A 14,829-nucleotide genomic window follows, 5' to 3' on the forward strand; every position below is an offset into this window, starting at 1 on the left:
TCCAAGGAATCATTCAGAAGAGTTTCAACCAGAAAGTGACTGAATCCATGAATCTGAAAAGGTGTTTCTGAGTGAAAGAGACAGACATGTAGAGACTGAACTATCTGTTCAACAGTGATTCTCTGACAGGAGTAAACTCTTTGTGCTCAACTCAGAGACAACCAGGAACCAGAGAACCAGACTGTAAACCCAGGAAGCAGAGGTTCTTCTTCAGTGAATGTGGTGTTGAAGGTGTGGAGGTGGATCAGTGTGTCAGAGGAGACTCTGTAGAAGGACAGAGTGCCAGCAGGACGGTCCACATACACTGCTGCTCTGTTAGAGACAGAGGAGGAGGAGGAGGAGATGATGTCTGTTTCTCTGTTATTGTGACAGACAGAGTAACCAAATCGATCACAGCAGCTCAGCCTCCAGGACTGATCGTTCCGTCCAAACTCACATTCTCTGCCTCCTCTCCTGCTGATTCTTCTGTAACTCACTGATATATAAACTCTTCCGCTCCACTCGACCTCCCAGAAACAGCGACCAGTCAGAACATTTCTACACAGCAGCTGATAGTGATTAAATCTGTCTGGATGATCAGGATATGACTGAACCTCCTCCATCTGTGTCACCTTCCTGTTGTCAGACAGTTTCAGTCTCCTGCTCACTGTGTTTGTGTCGATGGTGAGTTGACAGGAATCTGATGGAGAGAACAAACACAATCCAGCTGCAGTTATTGATCCATCATCTGTTCACTTTGATCAGTGAGTGATGTGACAGTGAAGATGGCTGGATGTCATGAATCAGATGAAGAACACACTTACACTTCCTCAGACCTGGTGTCAGCTATCGTTCTCCAGCAGGCTCCACCCTGAAAGGAGGAAAAGAACTGCTAGATTTTTCAGGACTCCACAACTAGTATCTAGAATGAGCCAGTCACATTCCAGCTTATGCTGGAGGAGTTGTGGAGCACATCCTGCCAATCAGAGCCATATATTCTGGTTCTGTCCCAAACTAAAGACACTCTGGGGAGAGGTCTTTGATGCTCTTAAAGAGCTTTTCCAGCAGGATATACCTCGGGATCCTGCTGTGGCTCTATTAGGAGTGATGCCTAAAGGATTGAATGGGGGGGCAGAGAAACATCTTTTAAATATATTACTTACAGCAGCACTGAAGTGTGCAACTGTTAGATGGTTGAAACCAGCCCCCCCTTCATATAACAGATGGATCCAGAAGGTTTGGGACCTCTATCAGATGGAGCACATTTGTAAGCCCAGAACTGTCCTGGTGAAACAGAGGAAGGGTGGATGGAGCAGTAGGCTGGACTACAGGAGCACTGTGGAGAGTTTAAACGACTCACTGAGGCAACGGCACGTCTTTGAATTGATGCCGGCTTTATAGAAAAGAGGAGGATAGAAAAGGAGAAGAAACGGTTACGGCAGAATAACATCTCCTGGCATCATAGACCATGATACCAGAGGTAGTTTCCAATAATACAGTTTTTGGGCCAATTTTTCTCTCAGACATATTTTCACAGTGTGCCATCAGGATTTGACAGGATTCAGACTGGATGGGATTCACGGTCTCTGTCACAGCAACCTTCTCTGAAAAAGAGGATTTCCTTTGCACCCAGACACAGTCCCAAAGAAATGAGAAGAAAATGAGTCCAAAGGAACTTGGCAAAGCCAGTAAAGGTCTACAGTTGTCAGAAATAAGGTGAGACTGTGAGAATGAAGGTGTTGCTGATACCGGCCAACCGCACTGTAGCTCACAGAAAACTTCATCCAATGATCACAGAAGAAACCGCAGTCTCTTTCCACTCGATCCAGGTGGGAGGCTCGCCATCAAACCCACATCTGAACCACTTCACCATAAACCATCAAGGAAGGTGGGGGAGAAAAGAACCTGTGGCCGTATTCACAAAGCTTTTTATCTCAGCGCTAGGACTGCTCCGAACTCGCGCTAAAACATTTTACGGAGGAGTTTTTCCTTCAAAGTCATTCAAAAAGCTGCTGAGACCTCCTCACACTGAGGATAAATCCCTCGGAGTTCACTGAGAGCGACGCACCGCTGCTGTGGAGTACGGCGACTCTCAGCGAAACTCTTCCACAACATCCCACAAACAAGCCCTAAATGAAGGAAAAGGAGGAACCAGCCGAGGCTACGATGAGCTCCTATCAAACAGTTGTGGACCGAGCAGCTAGCAGAACACGATGATGACGTTCTGCACGTTAAAGAGAGAAAGAGAAAGCAAACAACACAAATACGTCAACTGCATTAAATCAGCGTTTGCACCCTGCAAATTATCCATTATCCAGTGAGCAGATTTCCAGCATTTAAAGCCTTTAAATATCAGCCGTTCAAGTCCTCCTTCATGATGAGTGAAACAGGCGAAGACATCGTCAAACGCAGGCGAAAGTCCAACTGGTCCCAGGACCAGCTGCTACTGCTGGCCCAGTTTGTGCTGCAGAGGAGAGGGATTATTAAGGGGAACTTTGGCTCTGGGGGAAGAGCAGTAAAAAGTAAAGACAAGCGGGAGGCGTGGGAAGGAATATGCCTCAGCACGCTCCCAGCAGTGCGTCGCTATACTGAGGACTGCGAGAAGCGATGGTATGCCCTGCAATCACAGCGCAGGCTCCAGACTGCAGACCTTAAGAGAGCCGCCGCAGCTGCAGCTATGTCCTTTTTAACATTGCTCGCATTTATTTGGGACATGCATTTGCATGAGCTGCTTGACTCATTAGAATTTCCCCCACTGGGGGATGAATAAAGTATTTTCTATTCTATTCAACATACAATTAGTGAAGGCTACAGCAGCACGAAACGTTGTGAATGAACCTGAAATTTAATTTGTTGGAAGAGGATCTGCACCAAAGCCATCGTCTCCAGAACATTTGGTGTCGCTGCAGCCATTTTCCGACTCTTTGTGAACAGGTCTTACTGAGTTAGGAGTCCTCTGGAGGACTTTAAGCTCTCCTACAGTTAGGAGCTACTTTTAGGCTGAAGATCCTTTGTGAATACGGCCACTGACCTGTTGATAGACCGGTTCAGAGACTTGTATGAATCTCATTTTCTTCCACTCGGTTCACATTACATTCTGTACTGACATCAGTTTAGAACTGAAATATGTAACAAAGAAATATTCCTTTCAAAACCTTTTAACAGATCAGATCAGAACCGGTTCAGAGACTCTTGTATGCAGCCACGCCGCAGCCACATGAGGTTCTAACCCGGGACAGGAAGTGGGTGGAACTGATGGCGCTAGAAGTGATTTGATTGGTTTTGAGGTGTCTGATATTTACCACGTGTGTAAAGTTGTTCTGGGAAGTGATAAGAAGTCTGAGAACTAGCAGCTGTGTCGGGGAGTCTCGAGCTAAATCAGGACACTGAGAATAACAGACTCCCCAGTTAGTTTGTCCAGAAGAGGCTCAATAGATACGACCATCCGGGCTTCGTGGCTGCTGATGGGAACATGCAACATCTTCAAGGTCACCAAGAAGCGGCAGATTCTACTTAATGAGAGAAGCACCCACAGTAAGGCAGATTTTAGGGAGTTTTACCTGAGATTGTGTGGATCCTTCAGTGCGGCCCTCAGCAGCTTCACTCCTGAGGCTCCTGGATGGTTGTAGCTCAGGTCCAGCTCTCTCAGATGGGAGGGGTTGGAGGTCACAGCTTCAGCCAGAGAAGCACAGCCTTCCTCTGTGATCAGACATCCTGACAGGCTGCAGGCACACAGAACAACACTCATGGCAGATGGTACACACTATGCAGTCCATGCTCAGCATGGGTATATGTTGCCATTATAAGTGACAGTTCTGCAGATCAGCCTCTAAAGACTGAAACAATGACACTGAGGAATGGAGCGAGAGTCAAGCTGGGTGTGAATTACGGATTTTGACTCATCTACCAACTTTGGCTGGCTGTTAGATTATTACAGCATCCTAGCTGTGGTGCAAATGAAACCAAAGAAAAATCCCACGAGGGAGCTCCCTAATCCATAAAACCCACAGATAACCCCTTCAACTGGCTGCTCTGAATGTGTCTGTTGGCTTTCAGCTCCAACAGGTCATGAGTAGGATTTGACAAAAGACAACAAAAAGATCCTCTTGACAGGTTTTCCGTCGTCTTACAGCCGGTTGGAAACCTGACGAAAGACGGGAATCAATCCTGACCTGAGTGCTTCCAGTCTGCAGTTTGGATTCTTCAGTCCAGCAGACACCCGCTTCACTCCTGAATCCTGCAGGTTGTTGTTACTCAGGTCCAGTTCTGTCAGCCTGGAGGACGGGGAGCTGAGAGCTGAGGACAGAGCTGCACATCCTTCATCTGAGAGGTTACAGACGCTCAGCCTGAAGAGACAATTACAGAGAAACAGAACAGCTGCCATCAGAATTAATCACCTCTAATGCTGAATGTGGACTGAAAGGCAGCTTATAGGGAACAGCAGCTTTATAAGCCTGTGATCAGCTTTTAATGCTCTTTTTATTGCTTTTTCAGTTTTTGTAATTAACTTTGAAATTGATTCCATTCAGCATCTCACACACATTTTCCATGTATATGAATCATACAAATACTTCCTCCAAATAATACTCCAGGGATCATAAACTTAAATAGATTAAAATTCACAATTAAACTCAAACAAAAATGTTCTGCATCAGAGAGCCTAGTTTCCTGAAGTGAAGCTAAAGCAGACTTTTCTTCCTTTTAATTACGCGGCCCAGTCCCTGGACATTCCAAGGAGTAAGTTTCAGTGAACTAGACATGAGAGCCACAGAGCTGGGAAATGATTAAATAACTGTGCTGACTGCGGGGGAATTAAACACAATGCAAGCAGCTGTATGAGAGAATAAACCTCGACTCCAGTCATCCAACAAAAGGAAAATGAAACAAAGAATGGAAACAGCAGCGCCCCCCCTCCCCCATCCTGTCCCCGTACACAGGAGCAAACTACCCCAGAAGAAGTCACTGGGCGGACTTAACATAGTCCGAATCCTAGTTCAGCAGGTAGATCACAGGAACAACTGAGAGCCCGGAACAGTGTCCACAGCCCAGGCTGAGCAATAAACCGCTGAGAGACGCCCCAGAATGATTCAACTATTCTGTCAGAGTCCATGTGGGGGTCCCACAGTGTTCAGGGGGGCTCAGTGTGCATGTAGAGTCCGTCCTTTTCCATCAGAGCTGCTAACGACAGAGATGCAGAAGAAATTACCTCATTTAAGGGCATCCAAGAATGCGGCCGCAGACTCAGGGCTGTCAAAAAGGCGAATTTGCCCTTCGTGGAGACACCGGAGGCGGGCTGGGTCGGCAAATCCACGGGATTTCTTATGAGGATTTCTTATGGCGTTCCTTCATCGCTGCTCTGAGCACAGCCTCTCTTTGTGAATATCGCAGAAACCGGACCAAGACGCTTCTCGGGGGCTTCTCTGGGGCCGGAGCGGGAGCCAGGGCTCGATGGACGCGTTCAGTCTCCAGCGGGGGATAATCCGCAGGCAGGCCGAGTAAAGCCGCCAATGTTGTCTGGAGACAGTCCGCCAGAGGGATGTTGCCCTCCGCTTTCTCTGGAAGGTTCAGCATTTTTCAGCTTTTTACGACAGTTTCCAGGTCGTCAGTTTTCAGCTGCTTCCCTGTTTTTTCCACGGCGGCTGTGCAGGTGTCATGGCCCCTGCGGCTGTACTCTGGGGCGGAGACCCGATGCTCGACCTCTTCCATGTGCTTTTCCAGGTCCGTCCCTCGGTCGGAGCCGACAGAGAGCTCTCCACCGAAGTGACAAATACTTTGATTTCCTTCAGAGCATTGGTTGGTTAGCTTAACTCTGAGAAGTTAGCATCACCTTGGTTAGCCTCACCGGGACACATGGGGCCGCTGGTCGAGCAGTTTTCTTCTTAGCGGCGGAAGCCGACGAGGAAAAAACAGGAAACTCTTCATAGTGTTGCGCTCGAGGCATCTGTGAGGCACAGTTCGACCGATGGTACCGAGTTTACATGGAGAAAGTTCCTCATTTATCTGAAGCCTGGAGTGGAGAAAAGTCTCAAGCCCCCATCTTGGTCCGGGTCACGTGACCGCCCCCGTGCGGTGGTTTTTAATGCTCAAAGACATCATGAGTGGAACAAGGAGGCCACATGTGGCTGAGCCTTTCCACCTTGGAGCTGCAGCTGATCAGAGACAGTCTCAGAATCTGATTCAAACAGCAGAGGGTTTCATGGGGAACAAACCTGAGGAGCTGATCCCATCAGATCAATGCTGACTTCAGAGCTGCCACCAGGAACAAAGTCTAACATTTCTCAGCACATCGTTCCCTCTGGGATAATGCAATCATCTCAGTGATGTCATAATGTCTCTCTGATAGATCTCAGTGGGAAGTGTTGGCTGCCTCTAAACTGAGCTCCTCTCAGGTCCTGTTCACCATGTCCATAACTGACAGTTTCACACTGAGCTGATGGTCGTGTCCGTCTTTATGCTGATGACACAGTCCTCTTTATGGAGCTCAAACTATCAGCACGGACACTGAGAAACTGCAGCTTGTTGTCTTCAGAGAGCTTTTTGAGATGTGGAACTTGTTTCAGATGCAGATAATCCTGTTTTCTGCAGCTGTGACTGTGGATGGAACATTTACTGACTTTATAAATGAAGCTTTTTCTAATATTTGGACAGATGACAGACTCACTGTTAAACTCATGAATCAGATTGAAGTGACGTGTGTAAAACGGAGTTTTTGGACAGAAATTAGGCAGTTTTTCTGCACTGTGTGGACACAGAGTGGAGGAGGAAATGTTGATCTATCTGCATCCATCAGTCTCTACTCTGACACTCTGGATGCCATCTATCACTCTGCAGTCAGACCTGTGACAGGTTCACCTTCAGGTTCATCACTGCACTCTTCATCAGACTGTAGAGCGTCCTCTCTGTGGAAACTGCAGATGTGGAACTGATCAGATATGTTCTGCAGACTGACTTCAGTTCCAGGATCCATCAGTAAATCCTGAGCTTCGTTTTCATGGAACAAGGAACTGAATTTAAATACTTTGGTGTCCCTAAACAAGAAGAAGATGGAAAGCAGTGACAGCTACAGCTCACAGACTTTCTATCAGTGCTGTTAACAATTTCATCTGTTTTATCATGTGTTTGGAGAACTATTCTCACTCTGTGCTTAAGATTTCACCCTCTGATATCGTTTCCTTTTGGGATAAATAAAGTCTTTTTCATTTCATTCACTGACACATTTTAACTTCTTCTTTTGTAACATCACCTGTGACGACATGAACTCATCCCATTCTGCTGCAGCATGAACACAGCCTCACCTGAGAGTTTCCAGTCCACAGTTTGGACTCCGCAGCCCAGACAGCAGCTTCACTCCTGAATCCTGCAGGTCGTTGTTACTCAGGCCCAGTTCTGTCAGGCTGGAGGACTGGGAGCTGAGAGTTGAGGACAGAACTGCACATCCTTCATCTGAGAGGTTTGAGACGCTCAGCCTGAGGAGAAGATGTTAAATAGTCCTAAATTTAGTCACATTTAATGAAAACAGTCAAATAAGGGACGATAATGATATGAAGCTGCTCTGCAGCCACAAGTCAAAGTCACAGTCAAAGCTGAAATCAGCTGGAATGTTCAACTTTCTCATGTTTATCCTGTTATCTGATGAAAACAAGGGCTTTTCTCCAGATTTCACATGTTAAACAACATGTGTTTGTGGATGGAAATGACACGCTTTAAGAACACTACAACAAATATTCTGAATCATTTCCTGTAACTCTACCAGACTATAAATAAATGTTCCAGCCACAGTTCATGTGTGTGCTGTGCTGTGCACACTCGATCAGAGGAAAGTGACACAGGTCTGGAGACATTTTACTTTGTGGATTTTAAAACAGATCTGAAGATGTTTTCAGGTTCTTGCATCACAGAGACTGTATGAAGCTGAACCAGCAGAGAAACCTGACCTGAGAGCTTCCAGGTTACAGTGTGGACTCTGCAGTCCATCAGACAGCTGCTTCACTCCTGAGTCGTAGATCCTCAGGTCCAGTTCTGTCAGGCTGGAGGACGGGGAGCTGAGAGCTGAGGACAGAGCTGCACATCCTTTACCTGAGAGGATACAGCTGCTCAGTCTGAGGAGGGAATAATGAGATAAATCTGTGACTTTCTCTCCTATAAAACCAGCAGCAGTATATTCATACACATCCCTCTATCTCTGCACTTACACAGCTTTGTTGGAGGCTTTGACCACTGGCAGCAGCCTCAGAAGAGCCTCCTCTGAAGCAGAGTATTTATTCAGGTCAAACACATCCAGATGTTCTCCTGATGACAGTAAGATGAAGACCAGAGCTGACCACTGAGCAGGAGACAGATAACGTGTGGAGATACTTCCTGAACTCAGGGCCCGTTGGATCTCCTCCACCAGAGAACGATCATTCAGTTCATTCAGACAGTGAAACAGATTGATGCTTCTCTCTGCAGACAGATTCTTACTGATCTTCTTCTTGATGTAATAAACTGTTTCCTGATTGGTCTGTGAGCTACTTCCTGTTTGTGAGCTACTTCCTGTCTGTGAGCTACTTCCTGTCTGTGTCAGCAGGCCTCGTAGGAGCCTCTGATTGGTCTGCAGGGAAAGACCCAGGAGGAAGCGGAGGGACAGGTCCAGGTGTCCATTTGGACTCAGTAAGGCCTTGTTCACAGCACTCTGGTAGAATAGAGTCTCTTTCAGTGTTTCAGACTCCTGAGACGTTGATTCTTCTCCCATCAGGTTGACTCCAGAGCTGATGAAGGTCAGATGGACATGAAGAGCAGCCAGAAACTCCTGAACACTCAGATGGATGAAGCAGAACACCTTCTCCTGGTACAGCCCTCTCTATAAAGACCTGTGTGAACACTCCTGAGTACACTGAGGCTGCTGAGATATCGATGCCACACTCTGTCAGGTCTGATTCATAGAAGATCACGTTTCCTTTCTGCAGCTGCTCAAAAGCCAGTTTTCCCAGAGACTCAATCATCTTCCTGCTCTCTGGACTCCAGTGTGGATCTGTCTCAGCTCCTCCATCATACTTGACCTTCTTCACTTTGGCCTGAACCACCAGGAAGTGGATGAACATCTCAGTCAGGGTCTTGGGCAGCTCTCCTCCCTCTCTGGTTTCCAACACATCCTCCAGAACTGTAGCAGTGATCCAGCAGAAGACTGGGATGTGGCACATGATGTGGAGGCTTCGTGATGTCTGGATGTGGGAGATGATGCTGCTGGCCTGCTCCTTATCTCTGAATCTCTTCCTTAAGTACTCCTCCTTCTGTGGGTCAGTGAACCCTCTGACCTCTGTCACCATGCCAACACAGCCAGGAGGGATCTGATTGGCTGCTGCAGGCCGTGTGGTTATCCAGAGGCGAGCAGAGGGAAGCAGGTTCCCCCTGATGAGGTTTGTCAGCAGCACATCCACTGAGGTGGACTCTGTAGCATCAGTCAGGGGCTCCTTGCTGTGGAAGTCCAGAGGAAGTCGACACTCATCCAGACCATCAAAGATGAACACAACCTGGAACTGTTCAAAGCTGCAGATTCCTGCTTCTTTGGTTTCAGTAAAGAAGTGATGAACAAGTTCCACCAAGCTGAACTTTTTCTCTTTCAGCACATTCAGCTCTCTGAAAGTGAATGGAAACAGGAGCTGGATGTCCTGGTTGGCTTTGCCTTCAGCCCAGTCCAGAGTGAACTTCTGTGTTAAGACTGTTTTCCCAATGCCAGCCACTCCCTTTGTCATCACTGCTCTGATTGGTTCCTCTCTTCCAGGTGGGAGTTTAAAGATGTCTTCTTGTCTGATGGATGTTTCTGCTCTGCCTGCTTTCCTGGATGCTGCTTCAATCTGTCTGACCTCATGTTCATCATTGACCTCTCCAGTCCCCCCCTCTGTGATGTAGAGCTCTGTGTAGATCTGATTCAGAAGGGTTGGGTTTCCTGCTTTAGGAATCCCCTCAAACACACACTGGAACTTCTTCTTCAGAGCAGATTTAAGTTTATAAACTGGAGAAAGTTCTGAATGAAGACAAGAAATAACATCAGTAAACAGACATTTCCACCCTGTAAAGAATGAGTATTTGAACATGTGTTGTTCTGTGAGCTGAGACATCAGTAAATGTGTCATTTATCCAGCAGGTTAAATCTTTAGAGAAATCCTCTTACTGCTCTGCAGACGCTCAGCCAGCTCCTCCTGCTTCATTCTCCTCAGGAAGTGAACTGTGATCTTCAGTAATGCCTCTCTGCTGCTCCTCTGCTCTTCAGCCTCACCCTCCCTCTGACTCTCTAAGCATTCTGGGTAATCTGGACTCAGACCCTTCTGGATCTTCTTCAGCTCCTCCTTCACAAAAGTGAGCATGTTGTCCTCCAGCAGCTGGAACAGAATACTATATGAATGAGCCAATCAGACTGAAATCATGGAGCCAAACATCAGATCCATGTTGGACACACTGACAATCCGCTGGTCTGCAAAGTGCAGCCTGGAGATGACTGTGAACACAATAGATGGAAAAGTAGCTGTTGTACATGTACAGACCATAAATATGGAGTCCAGCTGTGTCTGATGCTGCTGGGCAGACTGACCACTGGGAACTTCTGAGCTCTGCTGGTCCACTCTGTGGAGGAATGATGAAGAATGAGCTCACATTGTGTCTGTCCACACAGAGACAAACACAAGGTAAAGGTCCATGAAGGGATGTGTGGATGTGAACAGTGAACGCAGCCATAAAGCAGCTGATTAACTCTGAAGCTGCACATCAGCAGCATCTGTGTTCCAGAAGATAAGAGCTCAGTGTGTCTCTAACAGTGGGAGGAAGCTGATGTCAGATGAGGGAATTAATAAAGAACTGGATCCATAAGAAGCATCGATAATTACTTTACATCACACACGATGACATCACTGCCATGACATCACTGCTGTGACATCACTGCCACATCACTGCGATGACATCACTGCCATGACATCACTGCCATGACATCACTATGATGACATCACTGCCATGACATCACTATGATGACATCACTGCCATGACATCACTGCCATGACATCACTGCCATGACATCACTATGATGACATCACTGCATGACATCACTGCCATGACATCACTGCCATGACATCACTATGATGACATCACTGCCATGACATCACTGCCATGACATCACTGCCATGACATCACTCTTCTGCTGCAGCCATTTTAACTATGACTCACTTGACTTTTCACCTTCTTTATAGAATATTTTGCTAATTAAGAATCCAGAAAATGCTTTTCTAGTAAAAATCAGCAGCTACATTTTCACATATTTCTGCATCGTTTCTCTTCTTCTGCTAAATTTTCACTGTTGGTTTTGCATTTCCCTTCTTTTCTTCTTCTTCTCTTGTTTTTAACCCTTTTACTGCTGAGACTTCTGCATCTTTTCAAACCTTTAACCAGTTCTTACCTACTTGGGCATCCTCTCCTGTGCTCTCATTACTTCAACCTATTCCAGCCCATTGTCTCTTTCCTCCAGTTTCCTGCCTTCATCCAGCTCCAGCTCCTTTCAGAAATACCTTTCAACTCTTTAATCAAGTCTTCACTTCTTCCAACAGCTTGGAATCATTCCGCTTTTTTTTTCTTTTAACATTCAAAGTCCTTCAACCCTTCAGTTCCTTCAGATGTTTTTTACTAAAGTTGAACTTTTTTCTGCTGCTTTGGCATCTTCAGGCGTCTTCATAACTTCCATCTTGAAGTAAAATGTGAGCCCATTTCCTTCCAGTCCATTGTTCAGATCAGCTGCTTTGCATTAAACCATTTTTCTTTCTTCTCTGTTTCCCATTTAACATCAGTGTTCTGGTGATCCATTTAACCTTTGACCTTTCTCATGAGAACTGTTCATCTCTGTGGTGAAATCGTCTTCAGCTCTCACTTCTGCACTTTTAAAATTCAATTTAAGGTCCAACTAGGCTGGAATTCATTTAATTTAACTCTCAGAATGACTCAGCAACATTTCAAGACTTTTCCCTTTAAATCCTTTTGTTGTTTTTAACCCTTCAGCTTTTCTTTGCTGACACTTCTGCCTTTTCCAATCAGCTTCAATTCGTTTCACTAATTTCTTTTTCCTTCAACCAAAGCCTTAGCCTCTCCTGTGTCCTCACCTGTGTCCTCTCTTGTGTCCTCTCTTGTCTCCTCACCTGTGTCTACTCCTGTGTCCTCACCTGTGTCCTCACCTGTGTCCTCTCTTGTGTCCTCTCTTGTCTCCTCTCTTGTCTCCTCACCTGTATCCTCTCCTGTGTCCTCTCTTGTCTCCTCACCTGTGTCCTCTCCTGTGTCCTCTCCTGTGTCCTCTCCTGTGTCCTCACCTGTGTCCTCTCCTGTGTCCTCTCTTGTCTCCTCTCTTGTCTCCTCTCCTGTGTCCTCTCCTGTGTACTCACCTGTGTCCTCTCTTGTCTCCTCACCTGTGTCCTCTCCTGTGTCCTCTCTTGTGTCCTCTCTTGTCTCCTCACCTGTGTCCTCTCCTGTGTCCTCTCATGTGTCCTCTCTTGTGTCCTCACCTGTGTCCTCACCTGTGTCCTCTCTTGTGTCCTCTCTTGTCTCCTCTCTTGTCTCCTCACCTGTATCCTCTCCTGTGTCCTCTCTTGTCTCCTCTCCTGTGTCCTCTCCTGTGTCCTCTCCTGTGTCCTCTCTTGTCTCCTCTCTTGTCTCCTCTCCTGTGTCCTCTTCCGTGTACTCACCTGTGTCCTCTCTTGTGTCCTCTCTTGTCTCCTCACCTGTGTCCTCTCCTGTGTCCTCTCTTGTGTCCTCTCTTGTCTCCTCACCTGTGTCCTCTCCTGTGTCCTCTCTTGTCTCCTCACCTGTGTCCTCTCCTGTGTCCTGTCTTGTGTCCTCTCTTGTCTCCTCACCTGTGTCCTCTCCTGTGTCCTCACCTGTGTCCTCTCTTTTGTCCTCTCTTGTCTCCTCACCTGTGTCCTCTCCTGTGTCCTCTCTTGTCTCCTCTCTTGTCTCCTCTCCTGTGTCCTCTTCCGTGTACTCACCTGTGTCCTCTCTTGTGTCCTCTCTTGTCTCCTCACCTGTGTCCTCTCTTGTGTCCTCTCCTGTGTCCTCTCCTGTGTCCTCTCTTGTGTCCTCTCTTGTGTCCTCTCTTGTCTCCTCACCTGTGTCCTCTCCTGTGTCCTCTCTTGTGTCCTCTCTTGTCTCCTCACCTGTGTCCTCTCTTGTGTCCTCTCCTGTGTCCTCTCCTGTGTCCTCTCTTGTGTCCTCTCTTGTGTCCTCTCCTGTTTCCTCACCTGTGTCCTCTCTTGTCTCCTCACCTGTGTCCTCTCTTGTGTCCTCTCCTGTGTCCTCTCCTGTGTCCTCTCTTGTGTCCTCTCTTGTGTCCTCTCCTGTTTCCTCACCTGTGTCCTCTCCTGTCTCCTCACCTGTCTCCACTCCTGTGTCCTCACCTGTGTCCTCACCTGTGTCCTCTCCTGTGTCCTTACCTATGTCCTCTCCTGTGTCCTCTCTTGTGTCCTCTCTTGTGTCCTCTCCTGTGTCCTCTCCTGTCTCCTCTCCTGTGTCCTCACCTGTGTCCTCTCTTGTCTCCTCTCTTGTCTCCTCACCTGTGTCCTCTCTTGTGTCTTCTCCTGTGTCCTGTCTTGTGTCCTCTCTTGTCTCCTCACCTGTGTCCTCTCCTGTGTCCTCACCTGTGTCCTCACCTGTGTCCTCTCTTGTGTCCTCTCCTGTGTCCTCACCTGTGTCCTCTCCTGTGTCCTCACCTGTGTCCTCTCCTGTCTCCTCTCATGTGTCCTCTCTTGTCTCCTCTCCTGTGTCCTCACCTGTGTCCTCTCCTGTCTCCTCTCCTGTGTCCTCTCTTGTCTCCTCTCCTGTGTCCTCACCTGTGTCCTCTCCTGTGTCCTCTCCTGTGTCCTCACCTGTGTCCTCTCCTGTGTCCTCACCTGTGTCCTCTCTTGTCTCCTCTCTTGTCTCCTCACCTGTGTCCTCACCTGTGTTCTCTCCTGTGTCCTCTCTTGTCTCCTCACCTGTGTCCTCTCCTGTGTCCTCTCCTGTGTCCTCACCTGTGTCCTCTCCTGTGTCCTCACCTTTGTCCTCTCTTGTCTCCTCTCTTGTCTCCTCATCTGTGTCCTCTCCTGTGTCCTCACCTGTGTCCTCTCTTGTGTCCTCTCTTGTCTCCTCTCTTGTCTCCTCACCTGTATCCTCTCCTGTGTCCTCTCTTGTCTCCTCACCTGTGTCCTCTCCTGTGTCCTCTCCTGTGTCCTCTCCTGTGTCCTCACCTGTGTCCTCTCCTGTGTCCTCTCTTGTCTCCCCTCTTGTCTCCTCTCCTGTGTCCTCTCCTGTGTACTCACCTGTGTCCTCTCTTGTGTCCTCTCTTGTCTCCTCACCTGTGTCCTCTCCTGTGTCCTCTCTTGTGTCCTCTCTTGTCTCCTCACCTGTGTCCTCTCCTGTGTCCTCTCATCTGTCCTCTCTTGTGTCCTCACCTGTGTCCTCACCTGTGTCCTCTCTTGTGTCCTCTCTTGTCTCCTCTCTTGTCTCCTCACCTGTGTCCTCTCCTGTGTCCTCTCTTGTGTCCTCTCTTGTCTCCTCACCTGTGTCCTCTCTTGTCTCCTCTCCTGTGTCCTCTCCTGTGTCCTCTCCTGTGTCCTCTCTTGTCTCCTCTCTTGTCTCCTCTCCTGTGTCCTCTTCCGTGTACTCACCTGTGTCCTCTCTTGTGTCCTCTCTTGTCTCCTCAACTGTGTCCTCTCCTGTGTCCTCTCTTGTGTCCTCTCTTGTCTCCTCACCTGTGTCCTCTCCTGTGTCCTCTCTTGTCTCCTCACCTGTGTCCTCTCCTGTGTCCTCTCTTGTGTCCTCTCTTGTCTCCTCACCTGTGTCCTCTCCTGTGTCCTCACCTGTGTCCTC

The 14,829-nt window shown here is 47.8% G+C and overlaps 1 protein-coding gene across 1 annotated transcript; it reads right to left on the reverse strand.

Moving 5' to 3' along the window:
- Window positions 1-358: 358 nt before the first annotated feature.
- Window positions 359-8,710, reverse strand: LOC140282793 (uncharacterized). Its single transcript, XM_072377354.1, has 8 exons — window positions 8,645-8,710; window positions 8,172-8,533; window positions 7,914-8,078; window positions 7,275-7,445; window positions 4,152-4,325; window positions 3,540-3,701; window positions 804-850; window positions 359-679 (listed from the first exon to the last, which is right to left on the reverse strand). Exons 1-7 carry the CDS (start codon window positions 8,708-8,710, stop codon window positions 826-828), a joined length of 1,125 nt encoding a protein of 374 aa, XP_072233455.1. The 3' UTR covers window positions 359-679; window positions 804-825.
- Window positions 8,711-14,829: the final 6,119 nt, after the last annotated feature.

The sequence above is a fragment of the Leuresthes tenuis genome, unplaced genomic scaffold, assembly GCF_036924035.1.
Source record: "Leuresthes tenuis unplaced genomic scaffold, fLeuTen1.0.hap1 SCAF_23, whole genome shotgun sequence".
Classification (NCBI taxonomy): Eukaryota; Metazoa; Chordata; class Actinopteri; order Atheriniformes; family Atherinopsidae; genus Leuresthes; species Leuresthes tenuis.

Coding starts and splice junctions, on each gene's coding strand:
- LOC140282793 (XM_072377354.1), bottom strand. CDS start 8,710: ATGGGAGAAGAATCAACGTCTCAGGAGTCTGAAACACTGAAAGAGACT. Junction 8,534..8,644: donor CTCTATTCTACCAGAGTGCT/GTGAACAAGGCC, acceptor CTGCTGACACAG/ACAGGAAGTAGCTCACAGAC. Junction 7,446..7,913: donor TGTAACCTGGAAGCTCTCAG/GTCAGGTTTCTC, acceptor TCTTCTCCTCAG/GCTGAGCGTCTCAAACCTCT.